General features: G+C 45.2%; 1 protein-coding gene across 1 annotated transcript in view; it reads left to right on the top strand.

The window, feature by feature from the left end:
* The window catches only part of A2M (alpha-2-macroglobulin), a 32758-nt gene extending 6954 nt beyond the window's left edge, over positions 1–25804 (top strand). Inside the window, exons 7-36 of the mRNA XM_030465137.1 lie at positions 213–297; positions 1084–1204; positions 2422–2536; positions 2781–2890; positions 3364–3522; positions 4957–5184; positions 5536–5599; positions 6084–6226; positions 7103–7252; positions 7887–8057; positions 8819–8960; positions 10664–10772; positions 11105–11333; positions 11586–11712; positions 12358–12479; positions 13823–13874; positions 14402–14485; positions 14870–15046; positions 15546–15630; positions 16740–16896; positions 17255–17329; positions 19472–19637; positions 20706–20929; positions 21497–21715; positions 22044–22171; positions 22475–22565; positions 23148–23222; positions 23536–23638; positions 24601–24642; positions 25635–25804. Coding sequence (XP_030320997.1) covers positions 213–297; positions 1084–1204; positions 2422–2536; positions 2781–2890; positions 3364–3522; positions 4957–5184; positions 5536–5599; positions 6084–6226; positions 7103–7252; positions 7887–8057; positions 8819–8960; positions 10664–10772; positions 11105–11333; positions 11586–11712; positions 12358–12479; positions 13823–13874; positions 14402–14485; positions 14870–15046; positions 15546–15630; positions 16740–16896; positions 17255–17329; positions 19472–19637; positions 20706–20929; positions 21497–21715; positions 22044–22171; positions 22475–22565; positions 23148–23222; positions 23536–23638; positions 24601–24642; positions 25635–25660 — 3779 coding nt within the window. The 3' untranslated portion in view covers positions 25661–25804. The remainder of the gene's footprint in view (positions 1–212; positions 298–1083; positions 1205–2421; positions 2537–2780; positions 2891–3363; positions 3523–4956; positions 5185–5535; positions 5600–6083; positions 6227–7102; positions 7253–7886; positions 8058–8818; positions 8961–10663; positions 10773–11104; positions 11334–11585; positions 11713–12357; positions 12480–13822; positions 13875–14401; positions 14486–14869; positions 15047–15545; positions 15631–16739; positions 16897–17254; positions 17330–19471; positions 19638–20705; positions 20930–21496; positions 21716–22043; positions 22172–22474; positions 22566–23147; positions 23223–23535; positions 23639–24600; positions 24643–25634) is intronic.
* The last annotated feature ends 403 nt before the right edge of the window (positions 25805–26207 follow it).

Here is a 26207-nt window from a genome sequence, read left to right as displayed (position 1 = left end):
CCTGGCACAGTGTTTCTCCCAGTGCCTGTGGCTTTCACTGACTTCAATGCGATGTGCAGGTGATAGAAACCTCTAAAACATGACTATTTAGATGCAAAATGCTTTCAGGACATTTGTTAGAATATCCCTTGAGCAGCCTTCATACCTCATACTTCATATCTTGTTATATTATTTTCCATCATGTTGACTGTTTTCCTTTGGTTCTGCTGCAGTGCTGCCAAAATTTGAAGTGACAGTGAAAATGCCCAAGGTGATCACCATTCTTGATGAGACACTGAAGGTGACAGTTTGTGGTCTGTGAGTGTCATTCTTTCAAGTCCTTCTTGGTTTAAGGTTTTATTTTGGATGTTGTGAAAATACAATTGGGAGACTGAGATATGGCACTTTATTATACTTCTTAATTGTTTTGAGGTTCCCAGAACCAAAGAGACTCCATCTACCATTAAAAAAAAAAAAAAAAAAAGCTAACAATTATTGTTTGGAAGACTTTGTATGCCATATGTGGAAACATTATTCTTCACCAACTGAAGGGTTAGGGAAGAGGTCTTCAGTTTGATTTACTTGGGAATGATGCTTTATCTATGGTTTCTGCTTCTCAATCCTGAGAGAAAACTCAGTGATGAAGCTGCTCTGTATCCCTTGCTCCACCTCATTTGATTGTGCATGACAAGGATCCTGCAGGGAGAGCCATAACTTGGGCTGAAGAGCAAGCCAGAGGAAGTGCATAGGCAAACCAGTTCATCAGAACTGGGTGATGGGGTGGATATTTGCAGCATGCTCTCCATCCAAGGTGAGGGGTACTCTCAGCTAAATCAGTATTTGGGTAAATTATTTCCGCAGACGTGTCTGTTATTCCCAGGAATGCAATCAGGACTATATAGTGTTCTGCCCCCATTGCCAAGCTTGATCCTAACATGTTACCAAACTTCTTTCTGTTTCTCATTTCCTGTGATAACCCTGCTGTATTCTGGAGGCAGCTCTAGGGGAGAGTCTTATCTCTCCCAGGGGTGAGCTAGTCATTTTTCTACATCCCTCTTACATTCCTAATGGCTCTGTTTTTCTTTCAATCCTCCCTGCTGGTAGATACACATTTGGGAAGCCTGTTCCTGGCCTCATCAGCTTCCGTGTCTGCCGGAAATTTGAGCGCGCAGCCACCTGCTATGGGGACGAGGCTAAGGCAGTGTGTGATGAGTTCTCTGGACAGGTAAGGCATGGTTACTCTTGTGGACAGAGTGCCAGGAGAAAGTATGGTTTATAAAGTATGCCTGGCAGGTACAGGCCTGCTCTGACAGTATGGAGAGAGGAGAGACTTCAAGCCAAAGGAGAGAGGGTTGGGTGCAAGATGAAATGTGAGAGGTAAAAAGAGGGGAAAGATCTGGGCAGTACTGAAGATGTGTGTAAAGGCAAGAAGCTGATGGAGAAGGAAGAGATGCAAGAAACAACAGAAAAAAGGTCAGATGAGGTGTAGAGTGTATGAGAGAAGTAAAATAGAAAAGGCACGAGTAAGGCAAGCAGAGTTGGGTTTGGCTTACATTAGAGACAATTTGTGGGATCAGAAGTTGGTGTTAGAGACAGGAAAGGAACAGAAAATGGGAGAAGAGATGCTGAAATAAGTATGGACTTGTAGCAGTGTTTAAGACCCTCCACTTTTTTCACTCTTAAGACCGACAAGTTTACAAGAGCAAAATTAAATAGTATTTGGAGCATGGACAGGTACAATGGTGATAGTTTGATTGAGAGAAGCTGGGATAATAGCAATTGTGGAAATATGGCAGAATAGGAAAGCAAGCAGAAGACATATTCATCGCCCTTGAGGTCTGCGACAGTATGATTCCCACAGGTGCTTCTGCCCCTGCTGTTGTTATCCATGCTAAAAGAAAATAAGAGTGCTGTGGTGTTAACCTCTGCTCCAGGCATCTCTTCTCTTTTCTGTGGAGACTTGCCTTGTACGTGAAGATGCCAAAGAGAGGTGGCAAGCTTTGGAAATACTTTTCCAGCTGTCATCTTCCTTCTATACAAACACAGCTTTTGGGTTTTGTATCACTTATACAGCTTGTGCATTTTAAGTCAGTAGCTATATTCTAATGTGCATGATGCCTGGCAAATCATTCCTGTGTGGCACACACTCGAACAATTCCCTGTGCTTCTGTATCAATTGTTTGGAATTTCAAACTTTTCACACACACATACACAAAAGTCTTCTAGGTTGCAAATTCTTTGCAATGATGTTGTGGCATATACTACAAAATGTTCCTTGCCAAGTTATTTATGTGCTTTCCCAGCTTTGATAAAAACAACAAGGGGAAGTGTTAGGTTGTGGATTTCTCTTCTAGTTCAGTGCAACACACAGTGATGGATTCATTAAGCTGGATAAATATTATCTAGATGAGACTGTAATAGTGTTGTGTTTTCCTCCAACAGTCAGACAACTATGGCTGCATTTCTGAAGTGGTAAAGACAAAGCTATTCCAGCTCAAGAGAAGTGGATATGAGAATAAGCTCCATGTGGAAGCTAAGATTAAAGAGGAGGAGACAGGTATGAATCATATGGATCACAGAGCTGTGTAATAAGATGAGGAGAGACCAGCAGAGTGGTATGCCAAGTCAGGGTGAGGGAGAAAAGGGAGAAAAGCAGACTCCTGCTTTTCTGGAATCCTAGTTTTTCTACTGGACACCTGGAGCATTAACAAAATTGTTTGTTTGTTCAGCAAAGGAGAGTTGGAATAAAAGTACTTCTGTTCAGGCAAGGGCAGCTTAATTCTTTATGCTTCTTCCTGCAGGAGTGGAGTTGACTGGAACCAGCTTCTCTGAGATCACAACCACCATAAGTAAAATCATCTTTGAGCATTCAGACTCCCACTACAAGCCTGGAATCCCATTCTTTGGGCAGGTAGGGAAACCATGAGTACTGGAATGCCATGAATGCCAAATGATCATGCTACTGAATCTCCTGGACAGATACACACTCCCCCTCTGCAAAGATGCTGGACCCCAGTGAAGAACAACAACTGAGAGCACAGCCCTCGTTCTGCTTACCCCTCTGTTCTTGTGCTTCCACTTCTCCACTCAAATAAAATATGCCTCTTCCAGTCTCCTGTTTAATAGGAGGCCTAGAGGGCTTGAGTACACGTCAATCTCCATGTCCACTTCTCTCATCTAGAGGTGGAGAAAATAAAGGGCCAAAGAAATAATATTCAGAAAGTTTGAAGCTCTCTTTGAAAGAGGTAGATGGTGGACATGTAAGGTGCAGAGGACACTTCCTTGTCTGAAGGAGCCCAGCATCCTTAGCTTGGTGGTCTATCAGTCAGTCTGTTCAGGTGACTGCATTACTCTCCTGTACTGTTGCTGTTTTTTCTCCTCTAGGTGAAACTAGTGGATGGATCTGGCACTCCAATGGCCAATGAGATCGTGAAGATTTCTATACAAGGAGGCGAGGAAAACAACTACACAACAAATGAAGAGGGCAGGGCACAGTTTGCCCTGAACACTTCCATGTTGCAGTTTGATTCTGTTGGAGTTAGGGTGAGTCCTGCGGGCAGATGAGGTGACAAAGTGAGCCACAGGGGTGGAAGAGGGGTACTGAAGTTTCTACTATGTGTGAAAAAGCACTTAGCTTCTTGTTCCTGGTTGTCTGTGCCAATTGTGACAACAATGTGGTGGAAATAGCCATACAGCAAACCAGGTTGCCATGTCACAATTGCACTTGGCTTGCAAGTGTTTGATTTCTGCTTGGCAATAGCAATATAGGGTTAGAAGGATCATCAGGAGATCATAATAGTCCATTCTGCTCCAAGTGATCATCACATCCAAGGGATCACCTATACAAATGTGTTTCAAGAGTGGGTCCAGCTCCCATGGTGGAGTGCTGCTAGTGCTTCTTTTCAATTAGATTATTTTCTTAGTATACTTCTAAATATCCTTTGCAGTCACTTAAGGCAATCTGCAGCTCTCAGGGTTTAGTTTAGCATTTCTAGTTTCTAAGTGGTCCTCCTTTTAAAATTTTTTTCATTTGTTTTTCATCTCTTTTCCTGCCATAAAAAGAAAAAGAATATGAACATTCATAGAAATTGTTTCCCTGGTATGGAATTTGCTTATCTGGGAAAAATAAGTGCTGCTGAACATCCTTTTGTCAGTGAAAAATGCAGTATGTGTGAAATATGTACGTTTTGTAATATCTCACCTTGGCATAAGGTGATAACAATGTTGTAATTGTTTAGAATTGTTTACAATTATATTTGCTCTTCTCCCTACATTTCTCTTGTCACAGATTAAAACCATTAAAAATTATCCAGAAGTTGACATTAGGTGCTTGAAGTTTTCAGAAATCTGGAGAGTAAAGAAAAAGCAAGAATATCCTGGTGTAGTGAGGAAGATAAGGAAATAAGGGCATGTGAAGCAAATGAAATGCTGAAGTAGCACCCTTCCAAATGTGAAGTGTGCTATCATTTTTAAGAAGACCTGGACTTTCTCAGTTTCTAAAATTCCATTCAATTTAGGTTTTGAATTGTCAGGTGGAGACTTTTTTTCCTTTTCCATACCATCACTAGCTTGATCTTGGCACTTGCAATCTTTGAACTGAGTGTAATATATCCCTTCTACAGCACTGGTAATGAGAAGAAAAATTAAAATCAGCTTATCTTTAAATAAACAGGATATTATTGGTAGGGAAAGGTGTTAAAGTAAAGAGCCCTTGAGGTGATACTGATAGTAAACAAACAACTGATATGATTCAGGTTGTTTTGAGATGAATTCCAGCCTTTCTGGAAGTGAGATAACTCACAACGACTAAGGATACCACCACCCTGCCTTGCATATTCCAAACTCATGGATTTTTTGTAGACTACATTGATACTTAAATACAAAAAATACCATACCTTTAATATTAGGCCATGAATTTTGGCTCCAGTTCAGCCACCTGTGTTTGAGGATCTCTGTGTGCATTTTCTCATCCTCCAGGCAACTCATAAAGTACACCCCTACTGCTATGACCATTCCTGGGTTGCTCCATATTATGAAGAAGGCTATCTTCCCCTGAAGCGCTTTTACTCTCCTAGTAGCAGCTTCCTCAAAATTGAGCCCAAGTCTGAGACACTGAGCTGTGGCTCCCCCACAGAGGTCCGGGTGCACTATATCCTTTCTCCAGAGGCCACAGGAGAGCAGAAGAAAATGATCTTTTACTACCTGGTAAGCTTGCACCTGTTTACAGTGAGGTTGCCACTGGTAATTGTAGGGGGGATGAAGATGGAAGCTGTGGTTTGTGGCAGCATGCTTTAAACACTTTCCTGTTATCCTTTGTATGTTCTTTCCCACAAAAAATTAATTAATTAATTAATTAATTAAATAAAGGTTGTGGGTTAGGAGCAGGGGCGTCAGGATGTCCCAGTGCCCCCCGAGTGAGCACTGGGGTTCTGCTCCAAGAAGGCACGGAACAGCTGAGCAGGGTGCGAGCAGCAAAAGCACAGCTCAGTTGCTCTCCTCTCAGGTTCTCTCTCTTCAAGGTTTCCCACTTACAGCAAGGCTTCTCCTTCCATTCAGGTGATGGCCAAGGGAATCATTAAGCAAGCAGGCACCCACATTCTGGATTTGGACCATGAAAGTGGTGAGTTCCTCCTCTCCCCTGATAAAGTGTTGTTGTCCTGGGAGGCTAGGCAACTGTGGCAGACACACAGGCTGCCTCCATGTAAGTCCAGAGATCCACATCTCCATGTCCCTTGAGGTATGGGAAGAGTTTGAGCTTTCTTTTCTCTGCCTTTAGGCTTTGCAGTTTTGCTCTTATCCCACGTGTCAGCTGTCTTTCTTCTGAGACTGCATTTCTGGGGTTCCAGTGCTACTAGGAAACACAGACTGCCAGTCTGTTTTTAGAAGTTGAACCAAAATTCAGTATGGCTACACACTGGAAAACAGGAGTTGAAACACACTTTTTCAGTCAGATAGTGGAACACAATCATCTCTGTAAGCACCAGTCCATCCCACTTGAAAGCCTGGCTGGGATGAAGTTCAGCATGAAGTCAGATCTAACAGTTTGACTGCTCCAACCTCAGCTTTCCTGTATATAATTTTTTTGCTCTTGTTTTGTTTGCTAGCCAATGGGGTCTTCTTGCTACAGCTGCTTGTACAAGCTGACATTGCTCCAGTGGCCCAAGTACTTGTGTACACCACTGCCCCCAGCATGGAGGTGATTGCTGATTCAGTCAAGTTCAATGTAGAGAAGTGTTTCAGCAATAAGGTAAGCATCCACTTCTTGAAGAAGCCCTCCTGAATGCAGCATAGCCAACCTCATTTATTTAGATTTATCCTGGCTCAGGTCTTTTCGTTAGGTTTACTAAAACTGGACGAGCCACCTACCAGTTGCTGTAGGTAGCTTCACTGCTTACAGGTTTTGCTAGCTTGGAGGAGATCAGCTGTTGGATAAAAGGTACTAGCAGGGACTACACTGATAAAACCCCTCTTAGAAACTAGACACAACCACTGATTTATGCAGGCCAGACATCTTAGTACAAAATCATGTGAGATGATGATAACAAGTCCTGATAGCAAGAACTTCTGCGGCAGATATTAGAAGGGAGATGTTAGAGTTCTGAGCCAGGTTTGGGAGAAGGCACACAAGTCTGTCAGGCCTCAACCAACAGGGCAGTTCTTCAGAATTCTTACCAGAGAGTAGATACTGTGATATTGCTCCAGGGCATCACTAGTTGTCATGTTACCAAAGAATCTGCTAAGCAAGGTCTTTGCAAGTCTGTTTTCTCTCCACATACAATATCTAGGTGTGGTACAGAGACTGGACCGAGTTCAAGACCATTCCTGGCTGCCTGAACAGATCTAGTTGCCATGTGCGATTATCTCAGCACATTCACTGTGGTTATAAAACTCAAAACTGCCCTAAAAGTTTTCTGAACAAATGTGAAATTGACAAGAACTGTTAGTGCTGATTCCTCTGGCACTGCAAGGAGGAAACCCAGCTCTGCAGTAGCATGGGGGTGGTGGTGGTGTGGGGGGGTGTATGTGTATATGTTGGCTTTGTAAGGTTGGAACTGAAAGCACTCAACTGGAAAGAAAAGACCTGCAAGGGTGTCTGTGACACAGCTTTTTCCTGTGGCTATAGGTGGACTTGAGCTTCTCTCCTTCTGAAGGGCTGCCTTCTTGGGATGCTCGCTTGATGCTCAGAGCCTCCCCTGATTCCCTCTGTGCTGTCCGTGCTGTGGACAAGAGCATTCTCCTCATGAAGCCAGAAGCTGAACTGTCACCCAGCTCTGTAAGTGCTTTGTCTGTGAAGCAGCTCGGAGCCTGGTCTGAGCAAGTGCAGCCCAGGGTGGGGGTGGAAACAGTGAACAGTTTCCTTGACACAAACAAAGCTGCCCTGTGCTTTTTCTCATCTTTCTCCAGTGAGCAAAAAAGATGATAACTGGGCAGCAGCTGTTTTTGTGTGACTGTAGGGATGGCAATTAGGAAGCTCTTTTAAGGGAACTGCTTCTCTTGGCCTGAGCCAAACACTTGTGTATTTTATGATTATTTTCTTATTACTCTCTCCAATCTTGGACATGTTTTCTTGGAGTAACATCTGGAAGTGTCAGAAAACTTATTCTCCTCTTGCCAAACAGCAAATTATGAAGTACTGCAAATGGGCTAGCCAGTGTAATTTTTTATGTATTTGAGCCATAGTAATCAGGGTACATGCTGTCTACAACACGAGAGGCAGCATGTCCAAATTTGAATCTCCTTTTTGACACCCAAATTCCTATTGCTTCCATCACAGGGAGGACCATGGCAATGTGTATGTATGTGCAGCTGTTTTGACTGCTATAGTACTTACATCCAATTCCCTCAGTTGGTGTGTTTTGTGACAGTGGACACCAAAAGAGGCAAATTCCCCCTCTCTTTCTGCCTAGGTCTATAGCTTACTGCCAGTGAAGGAATTGCATAACTATCACCATGGTTCGGACACGCTCATGGAGGAGCCCCTGGAGAATTGTGTCCCCTTGAAAAGGATAGTTTTGAATGGGATCACCTATTCTCCAGTTGTGGAGACATATGAAGAAGATACTTACAGCATCCTAAAGGTATATCCCTCTTGCATGGTTAGGAATTGGTGTGGGAGAGGACTGAGAATACTTCAGCCTGAAAATACTTAAGAATGATGCAACCTAATGAGGGAAGGGTTTGTGAATCTGAATGATCTGACACCAGTTATTATCCAGAGGCAAGTCTGGTGAGTCATGAGCTTCATCTGTCTTTCCAACTTTGCTCCCAGCTTGCTAGAGAAGGGATCAGCCTCAAAGTTTTCTTACAGGAAATGCTTTGATGTTGATCTGAAATGAAGTTGTAATGGGATGTATATAATCCTGTGCCATTACAGTTGCTCCAAACTGAGCCACAGACATTTCCTTCCAGAGAGAAAACTTTCCTTGCATCATCCAGATCCTTAGGCTGGAACTGGACTGAAACCAGTGCCCAGACCCAAAGTTGGGAAGACCATGCCAAGGTCCAATCTACAAACAGTAACAGCTCCTCCTTTTGAGGCAGTAAAACAACAGTGTCAGGTCTGGTGTATAAACTTTAACAGGAAGCATAGAATCATAGAATGGTTTGGGTTGGAAGGGACATTTAAGATCATCCAGTTCCAACCTCCTTGCATGGGCAGGGACACCTCCCACTAGACCAGGTTGTTCAAGGCCCCATCCAACCTGGTCTTGAGCACTTCCAGGGAGAGGGCATCCACCACTTCCTTGGGCAAATTCTTCCAGTGTCTCACCACCCTCACAGGTATGATTTTTTTTTTCCTGAAGCAGTAACAAAAAACTGTCTTGATTGTCTCCCATAGGGAATGGGTTTAAAAGTTTTCACAAACACTGCAGTGAGAAAACCTCGGTATTGCAGCACTCAGACGTACGTGTCTCCAGAAGTTGGCCTTCCAGCACCTTCAGGCATGGCTGGAGCACCTATGTATGCAATGAGGACAAGTGGTAAAGAAACTATCACTTCTGTTCTGAAAAGAGAGATGTCTATATTTTAGGGTGATACTTAAATAAGAGCTGAGGTTGAGGACCGAACCCTTGGAAGTAGTACCAAAGTGCTGGATTCAGAGATGTCAGCTGCATGAGTGTAGGGCTTATTTCTTTTGCTCAGTTGTGAAAGTCTACAGGCAAGCTTTGATAACTCCAAGAAAGTCAGCAGAACCATGTGCTTTTCAAAGACTCTGGCAGAGCAGAAAATATTATTCTCCTCATCCAGTTTTATGTATGGCCAAAACGACATGAAGTAGATGACAAATTTTTTAGTGACGAGTTGTTAGAATTTGGGGTCTTAGAATGGTAAGATGGACACACCCTAATTCTGAGGGCTATCTCAACTCAATCTCAAAATATAGATGTTTGGGTGACAAAGTAGCCCATATGATCCTCCAAAGTCTCGTATTAAGGGGAAATTCCTTAGAAAATTCAAGTTATTCTATCTGGATGACTGACTAATAGTTTTCCCTTGGCACAAGAACCTGTGCTTTTTTACACATCCAGTTTTAAAACAATTTCAACTTCAGACAGAAGTTGCTGAGATACAGAATAGATGCTTTTTAATTATTTTAAACTGCAATAGACAGCAGTAAGAAGACTCAAATATAATGAGAAACAAATACAAGCAAGCTGCCTGTCACTCTTACTGGGAGCTGTGTGATACATCTCTGATTCACAGCATCTTTAATTTGTAGCCTGAGACCTTTTCAGACTCTGGAGGTGACTGTTGCATAGATAGTGTGGATACTTGCCTGCTACACAGTTTCTTTCTGAATGTAAAAATAAATTTAGCCAAAGTAGATGACTGAAACTAGAATTTAGTTAAGAACTTCTTTTCTTTATCTGTTTGGGTGGATTTCTCCTTCCATTTGTAAAAGCCAAATAAACCAAGTCCTACCCACCCTGTCTTTGTTTCCCAGTTGTTCAAAACCAAACTAAAACAAAGTCTCATTTTGTACCAAATTTCACTCCAACTTAGAATATTTTCTTGGGAATAACTTTTTAGTGGGAAAACCTTGCTTTAGTCAAAAAGTCTATTTTAACCCCTCCCAGATTCCAACTGTATGCTTTTAAATTGATCACCTTTAATATAGTTCCTGAGTAGCCCATAGATTTGGTAGGGAGGTGGTGTTCTGTGTCACAATGACCCTATGAAAACTACTGCAAGATAGGGTTGTTCCGTGCCTAGGTAGCCTGGTAAAGGATGGAGATAGGATGTCACATCATAACTGTACCAGAAAGGGAAATAGCTGTTTGCACAGAACATCATAGAATCATAGAATCATAGAATTGGCTGGGTTGGAAGGGACCTCAGAGATCATCAAGTCCAACCCTTGATCCACATGTATAGCTCTCTGTTTTAACATCCTTGTTTTAGCCTTTTGAAGTGCTGCCCCAAAAACTTTGAGGTTCACTGAAGACCAGAAGGAAATAACACTCTAGCTCTAGCTCCTAAGTCCTGGCCCTGAAATTTCACTGCTGCTGGTACCATTGCTTATGGCAGCCACAGCAAACACGTGCTGCCAGCAGAGCTTCTGATTGCCACATAAATTATTGCTTTCACATATTGAACTGTGATGATGATGATGATTATGATGGAGACCTTGCTTGTTTGGAATTATCAGTAGTTGATTTATTTTCCATCTCTTCACATTCAGGCCCTCAGGGACCAAGACATTATGCCACATCAAGCACTCCTGAAGAGCTGACAGAGACAGTCCGAAAGTATTTCCCAGAAACTTGGATTTGGAGTTTAGTATCTGTAAGGTAAGCACCTTGGGCTAGTTCCTTCCTTTATAATAATTTGTTTTATAAGGTGAAAAAATGAATCCCACATGTTTGCGTAGTCTTTTCAATGCTCTAAATGCAGAGATCGCTTGGCAATCCTCTGAGATGGATTTACCTTCAGTCATAATTAGACTCGTCCTAGGAGTTGTTGGGATTGTGGAAGAAGAGATGGGGTGACCCTACATTAACAGGCATAATTTGCCCCATCATTCACACTGCCAGTACTGTTCAGTAGACTGAAAGGGGTACAGATAGCTACCAAAATGTCATAAAAAATAATCCCTCTATCCTTGCTGTCTTTGCTTCACCAGCTCTGAGGGAAATGCTGATCTAGATGTGACCATCCCTGACACCATCACCGAGTGGAAAGCCAATGCATTCTGCACTTCAGCAGACAGGGGCTTTGGCCTGTCCCCAACAGTGTCCCTCAGAGCCTTCCAGCCCTTCTTTGTAGAGCTCACCATGCCCTACTCTGTAGTGCGTGGTGAGTCCTTCACACTCAAAGCCACCGTTTTCAACTACCTGGCTGCCTGCATCAGGGTAAGGAAGGTTTAAATCCTCTCTGTGCTTGTGTACCTTCTTGTGCACCCCTTGCCTTCATCTAGCCTTCTTATCTCATCTCTGATAAGGCCCTTCACCCCTGAAATTCTTATGATATTGCTCCTATATACTCTGAATGCAGAACACACAGCTCCAACTCCTTTGCTACTGAAGAAATACCTATTGCTATGGCTTCTTAGATCCCTGTCTCTCATGATCATCCTTCCCTGATTGCACCTCCCTCTGCAACAGGTCAGTGTGACTCTGGCTCAGTCTACTGACTTCCTGGCTACTCCGGTGGAAAAGGAGGAAGAATCTCACTGTCTCTGTGAGAATGGGAGGAAAACCGTGGCTTGGCTGGTGACTCCCAAATCTCTAGGTAAAATTCTCAGGCTGCTGAGAACTGCAGGGAGGGTTTATCTGCGCTGTTTTGCCTGTTCATTACTGGGTGTTAGAGCAATGAAGTTCCCTGGGAAACACTGCAGCCGAGTGTCTGTCTCATCTGGGGTTGTCTGGGAGGCAAAGGCTGGCAGACTCACAATGTCCAAGGGTCTGTCCAGCACTACATACAATATTAGCAAACCTCACAGCCCTTGAACAACATCTTCTAAAGCCAGAGATATTTCTGGTCAACAGGGATGCTCTGCCAGCTTTTTCTCTCCCAGACATTAGATGGTTGCCCCATGGGATCATCATACTTTATTTTTCCACTGTTGAGATGTGCTGTGGTAGGAGCTGTGGTGCACATACAGGGTAGCAGTGGGGTTGGTAAGTTCCACAGTTTTGGAGTCCTAGATTCTGGAAAAGATTCAACAAAATAGAATCACCTTTTAACAGCAGTGCAGCTCATCTTCTTTAGAATGGCTTCTGATATAGATAGCTATGTTGCTGTGGGAAAAAGGCATGGTCCAGATATGATAGAAAATCCCTTGCAGAAGCCTGCAAGTTAAAAATCCTGGAAGTGGTAGTGACTCCTATTGCCTGCCACTGCCCAGCAGGGCTGACTGACACCTATTTCTTCCAGGGCAGGTGGAGTTCTTGGTGACCACTGAGGCCCTGCAGAATCAGCAGCCTTGTGGGAATGCCATTGTGGAGACCCCTGAGAGAGGGCGGAAAGACACAGTCATCAGACAGCTGCTGGTGGAGGTATGTGCTCTGTGGGAAAGGGAAGACTGATCTTTCTTACAGGTTGGATTGTATGCTGTGATGTAATTGGACACCATGATAGATAATCTCATTTAGACTCCCTTTCCCTTAAAAGGCTGGACCAGCTGGTATTTTGAGGTCACTTCCAACCTGGGCTGGCCTATTATTCTATGAGACTACTACGCAATGTGGCAATATGATGATCTTTCTGCATCTTGATACTTTGGCAGAGCAGCATAAAGAAAGAATACAGCTTAATAACACTATGCAATAACACAGCATCTCCTAGTTCCCCTACCCACTACTGTAGCCTGACTCCTACCCCAACCCATCCTTCCCTTTATCTTCTACCTGTCCCTTCTAATTCAGGGCACCCTCTTTGCTTCTCTGCTCCTTTTGAGACAGCTGTGGTAGGTTTGCCAGTTTGTGGTAGGTTTTGCTGCCTTTCTGCTAGCTAAATGGCCAAGCAAACAGCCTCAAGCTGAGTGTTCTGGTTTTCTACCATAGTCTGGCACAGTGATAAAGGGGGGGGATTCATAAGCACCTCTGGTGATTTGATGCCTGTAGAGAAGTACCCTCAGAACTCAAGATATTATAAAAGTCCATGCAAATGGGCTAAAATTTTACAGCTTTTCCATTTCCTGTGGGAAGAAGACTCATTGGGACTACATGATACAGAAGGAAATATTATGTGGCAGTATTGCATATCTGTTACAGGAAAATGCTAGTCTGCTTTCGGTGTGTGGGAATCTGGCAGGTAGATTTTATGTTCTTAGGTTTTCTCTGATTCATAAAAAACCCTAATACTTTCCTACTGTGTTGTGTGGTATCAGTAGTGTTACCAGATGTTATAGTGCACAACATCTTCCCTTTCTATTATTAACAGACACTTTTTCCTCTAAAGTATCTGCAGCATTATGATAAACAGCACTACAGGCATCTCTTCAGGACAGCCCTCTAGAGCAAATATGAGCTTTTGCTAACAGAAGTAGTTGCTGAAATGCTGCTGTCCTGTTGCTACAAGGATGTTAATTGTCTCTTGCTGAGTACAGTAGTGGCAGGTCATCCACATGATAGTCAGACAATGTCTCCCTTCCTTTTTTTTTTCTTTTTCTTCCACTTCCAACACCACACCAATGACTTAGAATCATGTTTCTTGTTCTTGCTTAAATTATTATTTCAGAGCTCTGTATTGCAGGCATTGTTTGTGACTGTGTCTTGGTCTCCAGTTCACTCACTTTTCTTTTCATGTATCCCTCTCTCCATGTTAAAGATTTCTCTCTCTCTGTACTTCTTATCTCACTAACTTCTCATCTCTCTTGTTTTCCTTCATCTCAACCAAGCCTGAAGGAATTGAGAAGGAAACAGCCCAGAACTCTGTGCTCTGTGTAAAAGGTAAAGTCCTCTCTCCCCACCCCTCCATTTGTTCCTGTGTGGTTTGATGGGTGGAAGGTGGCTAGAGGAGAAAGATAGTGATACCTCTATCATATTCCAGATAGACAGATATTTTCAGTTAATCAAAACATGCCCCAGCAGTTGAGAGTATGAGACCTAATACAAAAGAAAGCCCTAGAGAATGGGCCATCCTGCCTAAGTGCCAGGATATGAGCCAGGACAGATTTGTCATGACTTCTCTAGTGTGCCTGTGTTGGAGTTAAAGGTGCTGTCTCTTGTTTTCTAGCATGCCTAAGAAAAATCTGTACAGACATGACCTACAGTGTGTAACAGTGGCTGAGGGTGGTTTAATGCAGAAATTGCCTTATAGCCAAGAAAAAAATGAAGTGGCTGCAATCTGGGCATTTCTAATAGGAAATGTTCCTGTTGTTTCACAACCTCTCTCCCTTCCCCTCCTCCCACCCCCCATTTTATTAGCCATTTCTTGGGACTGCATTGAACTTCTTTGGGTCTTGTTTCTCTCTCAGGAGCACCTGTGAAAGAGAGTTTTTCCCTGTTGCTGCCCTCCAATGTGGTACAAGACTCAGGAAGAGCATATTTCTCAGTGCTGGGTGAGTGAGCAGTCTTAGAGAAGTACCATGTGCTGTTTCTGCTCCTCTTTATTGTCCATCACAGATTTTTCTCCTGAGTCCCAGCATACCTCACTTCTGTCTTTCATCCCTTCTATCTCAAGCACTTTCCTTTCCAGCTGTGTGTTTCCTTTTCCCCTTTCTCCATGTTGTTTTGTTCAATGTTCTCTGCCAATGCCCAAACCTTTCTCTTTTCGCTTTTCCTTTTCTCTGATGTTCGGTGTTTCATTCAAAGATCTTTACCAATCCATATTTTATTTCTCTCTTTTCTGTCATCTCCTACTTCTCTTGTTCAGTAGCTCTCTCTGATTGTGACAACCAGCCTTGAGTTTTGTTAATATCCCTCTTGTATCTACTACTTCCCAGGTGACATCATGGGCACTGCCATGCAGAACCTGCACCAGCTCCTCCAGATGCCTTTTGGCTGTGGAGAGCAGAACATGGTCCTGTTTGCACCCAACATCTATGTTCTGGACTACCTGAACAAGACAGGGCAGCTGAGTGAGGAGGTCAAATCCAAGGCCATTGGATATTTAGTGAGCGGTGAGTTGTCATATTGCTTTCGCTTCTGCTTTGGCTTTTTTCTAGATCCTGCCTGGAGTGATTCTGTCAAATGTTGGGAAGCTGTGGAAAGAGAGCTTCTCTCATGTACAGATGGTCTCTGTTCTATGCCTGAGAAGGCCCTTCACTGCTTTTTCCTTTATTATTTTCTGTTGCTTAAGCATTAGGGTGCCCGCTTGTTGCACCCACTTTTTTTCTCCCTAATTGGGTTGCAATGTAATGTAGAGTTAGCAGATGACTTGCTACGGTGACTTGTCCATTGTAATTAATGCAATGTAATGCATGTAATTATGTGCCCTACCTTCCTTCTGAAGGAAGGCAGGTGTTGCTTCTCCTTATACACAGACATGGATGTGTGGATGTACCAGTCCTTATTGGCCAGGATATGACTGACCTCCTTCCTTTGCCTGTGCTGAAACAGATTTCTTTCTGTTCCCTCATTGCCCTGGCATCTGAATCTTGCTTTAACTCTCCGTTACAGGTTATCAGAGGCAGCTGACTTACAAGCACCCAGATGGCTCTTACAGTACCTTTGGACCACGTTATGGCCAACCGGGGAACACCTGGTGAGATTTCACTGTCATCTATATCTTTCCTACATGCTCACCTTTCTCGGTTACACAGCTGTAAGAAATGCTACAGGAAAGTAAATAGGAAATGCTGTTGTAGACCAACAGGCTTTCCAGAGCTGGTGTGGTCCCATGTATATGCTGGCTCATGCTTGATGAAATAGATTGCATTAGCCAGTTCTGTATCTGAAGCACATCTTCCCACCAGTAGCTCTGAGGACCATGAGAGACACAAAAGAAATGAGATAAAATAGGGAAGAAGGAAGCAGTGATTTCACATCTTGACTGGGGAAGGCTGAAGAGTTTGAGTGGGAGCTCTTCTAGACTAGTATCTGCTGAGAAGGCTGATGGGTTAGGTGTCTACATAAAAGTGGAAAGAATGAAAATCCAAGAACAGTGCTCTAAGGTTTTTTTCAAGAGTGTTTGTTGCTAAGCAAAGACAACCTGGAAAAGTATTTGCTCCCAGTGTGACTTACTGCAGAGCTTTGAGTTGCTGTAGTGTATGCAAGTGTATCTTTCCTGTGCATTTTCAACTTTAAGTAAGAGTAAGAAAGAATGTTTTAATCACCTTTGGTTTGCCTTTAATTTAGTTCTGAAACAATACTTCTCTCTTGACATTGTGTTGGTGTTGGTTTCTCCCCACATGCCTGCTTTTTCTTCACTATTGTTGGTAACACTCCTAGCAAAAGCATGGGAAACCTGTGACGCATGGATTTCTAGTGCAAGAGTCCTGCTGGCAGACCATGAGCTAGCAGGCATTTAATTATTCTTCCTTGTAATTTTGTTATGCAGATGTTGAACTAATTGGCATGCAATTCCCTACTTTTTCGAAAGAGATTTTTTTAGATACAGATAAACAATCGTTGTCCTTCATACTGTAGCCTCAAATAAAGGGATCTCAGGCTTTTAGGAGCCAAGAGTGGGACAGGGAATCAAGAAGCAGGCTTTTGACAGAAGATACACTATAAATATGGTCTGACTAACTGCTCTACAGTTCCCTGGGCCTTTTTGGTTTTATCCAGACTAGTGATGTTCTCATGGGCCTTGTCAACTGAGATGGACAACAGGCCTGCTCAGGCACTTTCACTGTTCTTTCTCCCTTTCAGGCTCACAGCTTTTGTTCTCAAGTCCTTTGCCCAGGCCCGGCCTCACATCTTCATAGATGAGAAACACATACAGGATGCTTTGGTCTGGTTGTCCTACAGACAGAAGGAGAATGGATGTTTCCACAGTTCTGGGACACTCCTGAACAATGCCATGAAGGTAACATATTTCCCTCTGGTTTTTTTCGTGTGTGGCTAGAACTTGACCATAAGTCACATGGGTCCAGTTTAGCTTCTTGGACATACAGGCAGACGGGAAATTCCCAAGTCAATGGCAAGAAGAGAGCTAGAGGCAATTCTTTATGATAGCCACTGTATGATGTCCCATGAATATGTTGTGATAAATGAGGGCTTGATGATGTTTCTTAAGTGATATTGATATCTCCACATCAGCTGCAAGGGGGAAAAAGCAAGCTAAGGGTCTACAATGCAGAGTAAAGTATTCCCACTGGAGTGGAGAAAAGAATGAAGATAAGAAACTAGGTGGACTCAGCATCTCTCTCTGTGTTTCCCTGCAGGGTGGAGTGGACAACGAGGTCTCTCTGACGGCATACATCACTATTGCATTGCTGGAGATTCCTCTGCCTGTAACTGTATGTGTCTGCACCCCACCCTCCCTGAGACACACATGGTACTCACCTACCCTACTAGTGGCCCAACAGATTATTAGGGTCCCTTTCCTTTCAAGCCTAAACTAGAATAACACTGCTCCATTTTCCTCACCTGTACAGCCCTGTCTCCCATATACACATTTCACTTAATCTTATTCTGAGTTCTTCTGTGGAGAATCATGCTTTTGCTCCTTTAAAAGAATAGTTTCCATGACAAGAAAGTTCAATTATATTTAAATCTCTGTATTGAGCTAAATGAGTTTTCTACAACACAAAAATCTCCTTTTCTCTGTTGGAATAGTGCGCTCACATCTGACCACTTGTCTGGGTCTCCTGTGCTGACACAACAGCACAGCTCTGTGAAAAAGGCAGCACACTCAGGGATTCATTATCACTTTCTCTGCCTTTTCACGACTGGATATCCCCATTCTTAATGCTTGGGGAAAAAGGTATAACAATAGGTAATAAAGCATACCTACAGGAAATACCATGAATGGTACTGTTTGAAAAGCCTGAATCCTATTTTTAAAAGATGTGGGTTTGATCCTTCTGATCCCAGAATCTGTGATCCCCTCACTGTGAGACAAGCTTCTGGAGCAGGTAAAATTCAGCTGTGAACTGCAGCAGGACTGTTGAGCTAGGATGGTTGCCAGGCTGCTGTAATCCCTCTGCTCCAAAGGTAGTAGGGATTACTTTGTGTTGAAAGTTTTTATTGTGTACTGAGAAGCAGCAGGAGGAACTATTTTGTTAGTAAGGTGATATGGATGACATTAACTACACCAGAAGAATATTCTTCCTGGGCAATGTGTCATGTATAGAAGGCAAGTTCTCAGAGAGAATTGTAGTGCATAACAGGGGTGTTTTCCATCTCCTTTTCTGAGCCCAGAAGTGCCTAGAATGGGAAGGGATTTCTCAGGATGTTTCTGGGATATAGATGCATTCAAGCACAGCCCTTAGGTATCTAACACTACTGTCAAGCATACAGAGTATTCTTGTACGTACAATAAACCATATTTGACCCCTCATAAAAGACTTACTAGTACTGTCCTGAGTATGACTGAAACGATCCTGCCATGACTGAAATCCTCTCCAACACCTAACCTTACCAGCAGTAGGAAGTACAGGGTACCTGAGGTGAGGCAGAGACCCAGCCAATTTTATTTTTATTCTGTATTCTCAAAAACAACTGAATTGCTACTCACAAATTGACCACCCAAGATTTTCCAGTAAACACCCACTGAGGGCAGAGTGCAAAGCAACTGAGAATTATGTCTTTTCCTTCTATACCATTGATTAAGCTGTAAATGTGATGCTAGGCTTCAGATCATGGCATGGCCCTCCCTGCAGTGGTATTGGTTCGATGTTTTAGTAGTTTTTTGTAGCATGTGGAGTGGTGGTGTATATTGGTGAAAGGTCACGGGGTCACATTGCCTGTTATTTAACACTGTAGAGTCGCAATGTTTTGCTTCACTGCAGTGATTGCCCTCTTAAACCACACTTGAGATTCTGGCTTTAAAAAGACATTCAATGATGATGTTAACATAATACAAAATATTCTAGAAATAGTAAAAAAAAAAGATTCTTTCCTATGCAGAGGCACTTTACTTCCAATCTAGAAGCAACATTATCAAGTTCCAGGAAAATGGAATTTTTTTCAGGGGGCTATAGAAAGCTGAAAATAAACAATAATCAAATGAAAAGATAGAGAGAAGGGTGAAAGCGTAGAGCAGTCCTAGAGCGAGAGGTATAGGTGGAAAGGAAGTATCCAGTACCTCTTGCAGACACCTCTTGCATGGTGTCTGCAAGAAAATATATTAGAGGACACCCCATGCCCTGAGACATAAAGTGGTCAGGAATAATTCCTAATGCAGGACTGGGGCTTCACAGTCTTTAAACCAAAGAACAACAAAAACCTCAGGCAATAAATAAAATATATTAAGGAAAAACATAGATAAAACCTAAAAAAAGACACAACAAAATGGTAAAATCTTTATCAGATTAGATCTATCTATCTATACCAGTGGGGATATAAAGTGTCCAGGGGTACCAGATGATTCCTCTTGTTCTAAGATGAACTACAGTGTAGGCACTGTCTGTTCTAGCTCAGTCTCTCTCTCTCCCCAGCACTCAGTGGTGCGTAATGCTCTCTTCTGCCTGGAAACAGCAACAAATGAGAAAGAAAACCACGTGTACACCAAAGCACTGATGGCGTACGCCTTTGCCCTGGCAGGGAAGGAGGAGAAGAGGAAGGCATTGCTTGGCTCTCTTGAAAAGGAAGCTGTGAAAGAGGGTGAGTGCTCCAGATGGGATATCTCTTTCTTTCAGCTCACCTGCCTTGCGTCTGTGCTTGGTAAAATGGATTTAACTGGTGAGGCAGTGGCTGCAGGAAGTAGCTTCTGTGGGTGGGGAAGGATGAAGGGAGAGGAAAAACTTGTGCTAAAGGGCTGTGTTTTTGAGAATTCCCTCACAGTGCCCGGTCCTACCTCCTTGCTTCCCTCAAGAAGCACCATGCACCATCCAAATCAGTGCAGAACTTCAGGGAAGCTCTCCCTCAATGCTCTCCTCTTGCCACACACTGCTTAGCAAAGGCTTGGCAATGTTTATTGCTACTCCTTCCTTCCAGTGCACTAGAATGGAGCTGACCTTGCCCAGCACAATGGATGATGAATCAGAGAAGAGCTGGGTGTGCTCAGAGAGAAAGGAGACACACAGGTCATTTCAGAGACTATAGCACAAGCTCTGAGTCTTTCAGGAATTTGAGAAGGACTTGGCATCCTGAGAAAGTCAAGCTAGACAGTGGGACAGAGTTTAGGACAAAGTGGTTTGCAGGCCTGACGACTGAGCCTCTGCAGTCTCAAACTGGCTGTCAACCTACAGCAGGTTTCATCTGAAATCTTCCTATTCCGTTCTGCATGACAAATGCATCTGAGAGCTTGTGTCCTCCCAGCTGGATTGGCAGCAGGGCAATATTTTAAAGCTGTCCTCAAGTTTTTTGTCAATTTTCAATGCTAGAAAGAGAAGCGGAAGGACTCTTAATTTTGTATTTATCACTTTCTGCATATATAGTTTAGTAACGTGCTTGGGTGTACTTGCCAAGTTCGAATTCTTTAATGCATTTGCATAACAACTCTCCTACTTAGAGCTTGAAATCCACAAAAGCATTAAGAGGAGTTTCTTGGATGCAAAATTTTAAGCCTTTTTGACATTGTTAGCATGTTCATCCTCCCTTGCCATTATCCTGAAGTCCAAGAGAAATGCTGATACCAGCTGGATTGACAGCAGGGCAAGAACTCCCTTGCAAAACCACCACTACTAATTTCTTGTTATCTTGTCTCCACACTCCCTGCCTCCTATGAAGATGGGACTGTACACTGGCAGCGGCCTGGGAAAGAGCCCGAGGTTGATCTCCCGTACTATCGCTACCGGGCTCCCTCTGCTGAAGTGGAGATGACAGCCTACGTGCTCCTTGCTCACCTCTCCGTGCAGCCAGCACCCTCCCAGGAGGAGCTGTCCTTGGCGTCTCTCATTGCAAAGTGGATCAGCGGGCAGCAGAATCCCAATGGAGGCTTCTCCTCCACTCAGGTGGGCTGCTTCCTTCCCACAACCTCACGTATTGGAGTCGCAAGATGGGCAGTGCCAGAGACCCCAGTGAGAGCACCATGAAGGTCACCAGAGCAGGGACTGTACCCCCGCAGTTGATCCCTGCAGTGTACACCATGGCTGCCAATTCTCAGGAGCCTGGAGGCTCCTATGACAGGTGGCACCTCTGGGAATGATGGTAATTGAATGAAGGACCTGGCTTCCTTGACACAGTGGGGCAGAATGGTAGGGACGCAAGGGACAGGAGTGTGTGCCATTGGAGAGGGCTCCCACTGCCATTTGTTTGTGCATTTGGTGTTGCTGCTTCACCCTGTGGGGAGGAAATGAGGCTGTGCAGAGCTCCAAGCTAGAGGGCTCAGGAAAGATGCAAGTGCTGTGCAGATGGCACAGGAAGGGAATGGGAATGTGCAAAAGCTGCTCTGTCCCTCTGTCCTGTGAAATGAAAACCAAGGAAGGGGAAGAATGGAGGGGCGTGTGCTGTCTGTCAGCAAAGGGCAGGCTGTGGGCAGGCTAACTACCTCTCTGGGTGTCGGGACCTGTCTCTTGCAGGACACAGTGGTGGCTCTCCAAGCCCTGTCCCTGTACGGAGCTGCCACCTATGCCAAGAGTGGAGCAGCTTCCATGGTGACCCTGAGATCTGCAGGGGACTTCCAGCAAGACTTCCGAGTGGATCCCACAAACCGGCTGCTGCTCCAGCGCGTGGCCCTGCCCCAGGTTCCAGGGGTGTACAGCACGGAGGTGTCAGGAGAAGGATGCGTCTACCTGCAGGTGAGGGTGATGGGGACAAGTGGCATGCTGGAGGGGAGCCTCTTGCCAGGCAGGAGCCAGGGAGATGCCAGACGGGGCAGGGGAGATAAACTGGGGTTGGAGGGGGTGAGTTGGAGCAAAGGCTCTGGGAGAGAGCAGAGGAGAAGACTGGAGGTGTGCAAACAGGAAAAAGACTGGGAGGGAAAGAAAGGAGGGATCTGCAGTGTCGAGGAGCTGTGAGGATGGCAGAAGTGGGGAGGCTGGATGGGGAGAAGGTGATTTCTGTCACATACTGAGCGCACACACACACACACACACACTCATACAGACTTTGCTGCTTCTCCCCTAGACAAGCCTGAAGTACAACGTGCAGCCCACTCAGGAGGATGCACCCTTCATGCTCGACGTGTACACGATCCCAGAGACATGTGTGGACTCCAAGGCTCACAGGGTCTTTGACATAGGCATAAATGTCAGGTGAGTCTGCGTGTGGGTCTGAGCCTTCCTGACAAGCGATGGGAGATGGAGGAGGTATGGTGGCCCTGGGTGAGCCACTCTGAAGCCCTGGAGGAGCAGTGCACCACTGGGAAACGTGTCCAGGAAGCAGCTGGAGTGGGCAGAGAGGCTGTGGAGGAAGGACATGTCCTGCAGTGGCAGAGCTGTGTGGGGGATTGCCTTGCTCTGCCAGGTTGCGGTGGGATGCCAGGAATTATGGAAAAGGTGGAAATGCTCCCAGCTGTGACTTGAGGTTCACTGAATGTTTGTTGCTTGTTCCCTTAGTTACACTGGGGAGCGCAACAGCTCCAACATGGTGATTGTTGATGTGAAGATGCTGTCAGGATTCATCCCTGTGAAGTCCTCCGTGAGGAAGGTAGCCTGAAGAAGTGTGAATCATCTCTTTGTGCATATCTGTCCTTATTCATGGCCATCCATTTCCTTCTTTGTTGGAGCACTTAATTCTTCTCCTGACATCTTCTCCACCTTTTGGCCTGTCCCTCTTTTCCTCCAGTTCTTCCACTCTTTAGCTGTGGGGGATTGATGCATGAGCTATGCCAGCAGGAGACTCCTCAAGCACTTGTGGCCACTTGCTGCGGCTCCAGGATATGCACAGTTTGTCCCTATGGGTCCTCTCTGAGAGGACACTGTCAGGTCTGATTTCAGAGATCTGGGAGCCGTGGGAGAAGTACAGTAACTGTGACAGTGCTGGGCCCTCACTCCATTTTTGTGTTGAGGAGGTGAAAGAACATTAGGTGGTGAGAACCGAGGGATGGCACAGCATGTGTCTTTACACAGGAGGGGTTGATAAGTTCCCTGGGAAATACTCTGCCTGTGCTGAACTTCTCAGCATCCACCTGCTGAGATTCTAGGGATGGCAGGAAGCCCAAGTGAGCTGAAGGGCAGTTGACGAACTTCCCTTCAGACTACTCACCCCTACCATGTCTCCTCATTCCAGCTCTCAAACACCTGGCTTCCCCAGATCCAAAGGACCGAAGTGAGCACAAACCACGTTCTGCTCTACATCGAGCAGGTGAGGGCTGACCCAGAGCTGCCAGGGGGAGGGAGCACGGGGAGCTCTGCAGCTCGCTGGCAGTCGCATGCACAGAGATGGAGAGCTCAGCATCTCTGGGCTTGTAAATGAGAAACATCAACCTGCCTACCACTGATGCTGTCTGTCTGAGCGTTCCCCCAGTGTGGGGAAAGACCCCAGCATCTCCCCTCAGCCCTCGGCCAGGCCTGCAGCCCACCAAGCCCCCAGGGCCCAGCATGGGTGGCAGGGGAGAGCAAGGAAGCCGGGGACAGTGAGGAGCTGTCCCTGAGCCTCCACCTTTCCCCTTCCTCAGCTGAGCAGCGAGACCCTCAGCTTCTCCTTCACAGTGGAGCGGGATGTCCCTGTGCAGGGCCTGAAGCCAGCTCAGGTGAAGGTCTATGACTACTACGAGACAGGTGAGTGTGGGGCTGGGGTGCAGGTGGGAGCGAAGGGCGGGCAGTGGGGCATACGGAGGGGACAAGAGCTGTGGGGACACTCAGCTGCCCCTGGACTGAGCCTTCCTTCTCTTCCCCTTCCCCTTCCCCTTCCCCTTCCCCTTCCCCTTCCCCTTCCCCTTCCCTTCCCTTCCCCTTCCCCTTCCCCTTCCCCTTCCCCTTCCCTTCCCTTCCCCTTCCCCTTCCCCTTCCCCTTCCCCTTTTCTCCTTCCCCTTCCCCTTCCCCTTCCCTTCCCCTTCCCCTTCCCCTTTTTCTCCTTCCCCTTCCCCTTCCCCTTCCCCTTCCCCTTCCCCTTCCCCTTCCCCTTCCCTTCTCTTCCCTTCCCTTCCCTTCCCTGTGCTGCCAGAGCTCCCTCAGTGCAGGGGGCCTCCACCCTGCCCTCTGAGCATGGTGTCTGCAAGGCCCATACTTCACCCCTGGGAGAGCAGCCATCATCCCACAGGGCAGCACCATGGGTGCTGGGTGTTTCCTGGTGTTTCATGTCTCGTCCCAACCCCAGAGCACAGCTGTGCCCGTGATTCCACTCCGTCCCACCTCTCCTTGTGACTCTCCTGCCCTTCCTTGGGACTCTCCTGCCCTTGCTGCTGCGCCAAGTGGCAGTGAGAGAGTCCTCTGTGTGTGTCCCCTGGGATCCCCGTGTGCTGGTCAGAAGGTGCCTGAGCAGCTCCTTGGCCATGCTGGGTTGCAGACCTGCTGGGGGCTACTGCTGTTGGGTGGCTCTGCCTTGTTGCCACGGCCTCTGGACAGGGCTGTGTCTGGGACTCCCTCCCATCCAACTGGGATCGTCGAGGGAAGCTGGGGTTGGTGGCAGCAGTGGCCTGCAGTGTGGTCTGGGAGAAGCATCTCTCTGGCACACCTCCCTCTACCAGGAGTGCTGAGGAGCTCTGACACCCTGCTCTCTGCCTTTGCTTCTCTTTTCCAGATGAGTTTGCTACACAGGAATACAGTGCTCCCTGCACCACAGGTGGGGTACCAAGAGCTTTGCAGTTTTCTACATCTTTCTTGTGTTTCTGATCTTGCAGCCAACATTTGTCTCTTTCTACTGATGGGTAATATGGTGAGATTGGACTGATTTACTTGCACAGATTTTGTATGCAAAACTGAGAGCACAGCAGGCACAGTGTTGCTGACTCATTCAAAATCCACCATACCTGAATTCTTAGATTGCTCTCTGCACCACAAGTAGGGAGTACAGGAATAATGGAGTTGAATGGGATATTGCACATTATCTGGAATGAGCGTCTTTGCATGCCTTGGGCCTGCATATGCTCTCAGCATTTATGTTCACTGTATCTATTGTATTCTCTTGCCAAGCTTCAGTACAGAGAAGAAAAGAAATGCCGCCTCCCCATGTTCTGTGCAAGATTAGATAAAGCTTTCATTTAGGTTCACTGAGAATGGCAGTCCTAGTGCTACTGCCTTCACTCACACAGAGACACTTCTCTTGTTTGTGTGTCACATTGTGGATTGTGTGTGTAAAGTGGATTGAAATTCCCTTGGTACTGAACACTACTCAGCCTTTGTGTTTCTGCTTTTTATTCTGGGCCACATTTGCTCTTCTGCAGAAAAAGAAGTGCACTGAGGAATTGTCTCCCAAACATTTTGGTGAAATGTTTGGTGTTATTCACATGTCATTGTGCGGGTAGTTTCAGATTTTGCCCCAGGTTATTTTTTTCCATTCTTTGGTAAACCCCTTGTGCTGAGAAAGAATACGTACTGGGATTGCCCTTTTACCTCCAAGATATTTCTTCCACTCCTCTCTAAGGCATGGATATCTTGAAAGTATCCAGCTGTTCCCATTCTGTTATCTGTCTATACCTGGGGACTTTTAGGTGAAACAGTTTTCCACATTTTGGCAGTGTTTGAACTCACATAGCCACGAAGAACACAGAGAAGACAAAGAACTCTGATGATCACTAGGATACTTATCTCTCTCTGTCCTTTTTTCATCTCCAGCCAAAGCTGAACAAGGAAATGTCTGAAGAGCAGATCTTCTCTGAGCCTTTCTGGATCAGATTGTTTGTCTGTGCCCCTAGAAGATCTTGTTGAGGTGGCCTATAGAGGTTGAGGACACTTCAGCACCAAAAAGGAAGTAACGCTACAAATAAATTAAGTCTTGATTCTCATCAGATGCCTCTGGACTTATTTTTTTTGCTGTGTCTTGTATCTCCTATCCATAGCTCAAACTATTTAATGGCCTGAGATTTAAATTAAGAGCCATCTGTTGCAAGGTGATGTTTGGCAACGCCTCCAGAATACCAGGAGTCAGACAGCTTTTGACAGTGGGGAGGTTAGTCTCCATACTTGCCAGTTCTCAGGAGGAGAGGAAATCCTTCTTGATGCATTATGCACTGGAAGCTTGGCTCCCTGCATCTAAAATGTGGATGTTTACTGTAAGATAATCCTTGGACATGAACCTCTGATCATATATTGCTTTTGATCCCACAGTGAAATTAGTGCTGTGGAAGGGGAAGAGGTGGAAGGACAGTGTAAATCTGTACAATCTGGTCTGCCACAGGCCAGATAAAA

Source organism: Calypte anna, chromosome 1 (genome assembly GCF_003957555.1).
Source record: "Calypte anna isolate BGI_N300 chromosome 1, bCalAnn1_v1.p, whole genome shotgun sequence".
In the NCBI taxonomy this organism is placed as follows: Eukaryota; Metazoa; Chordata; class Aves; order Apodiformes; family Trochilidae; genus Calypte; species Calypte anna.
This window is presented reverse-complemented; position numbering and strand designations above follow the sequence as displayed.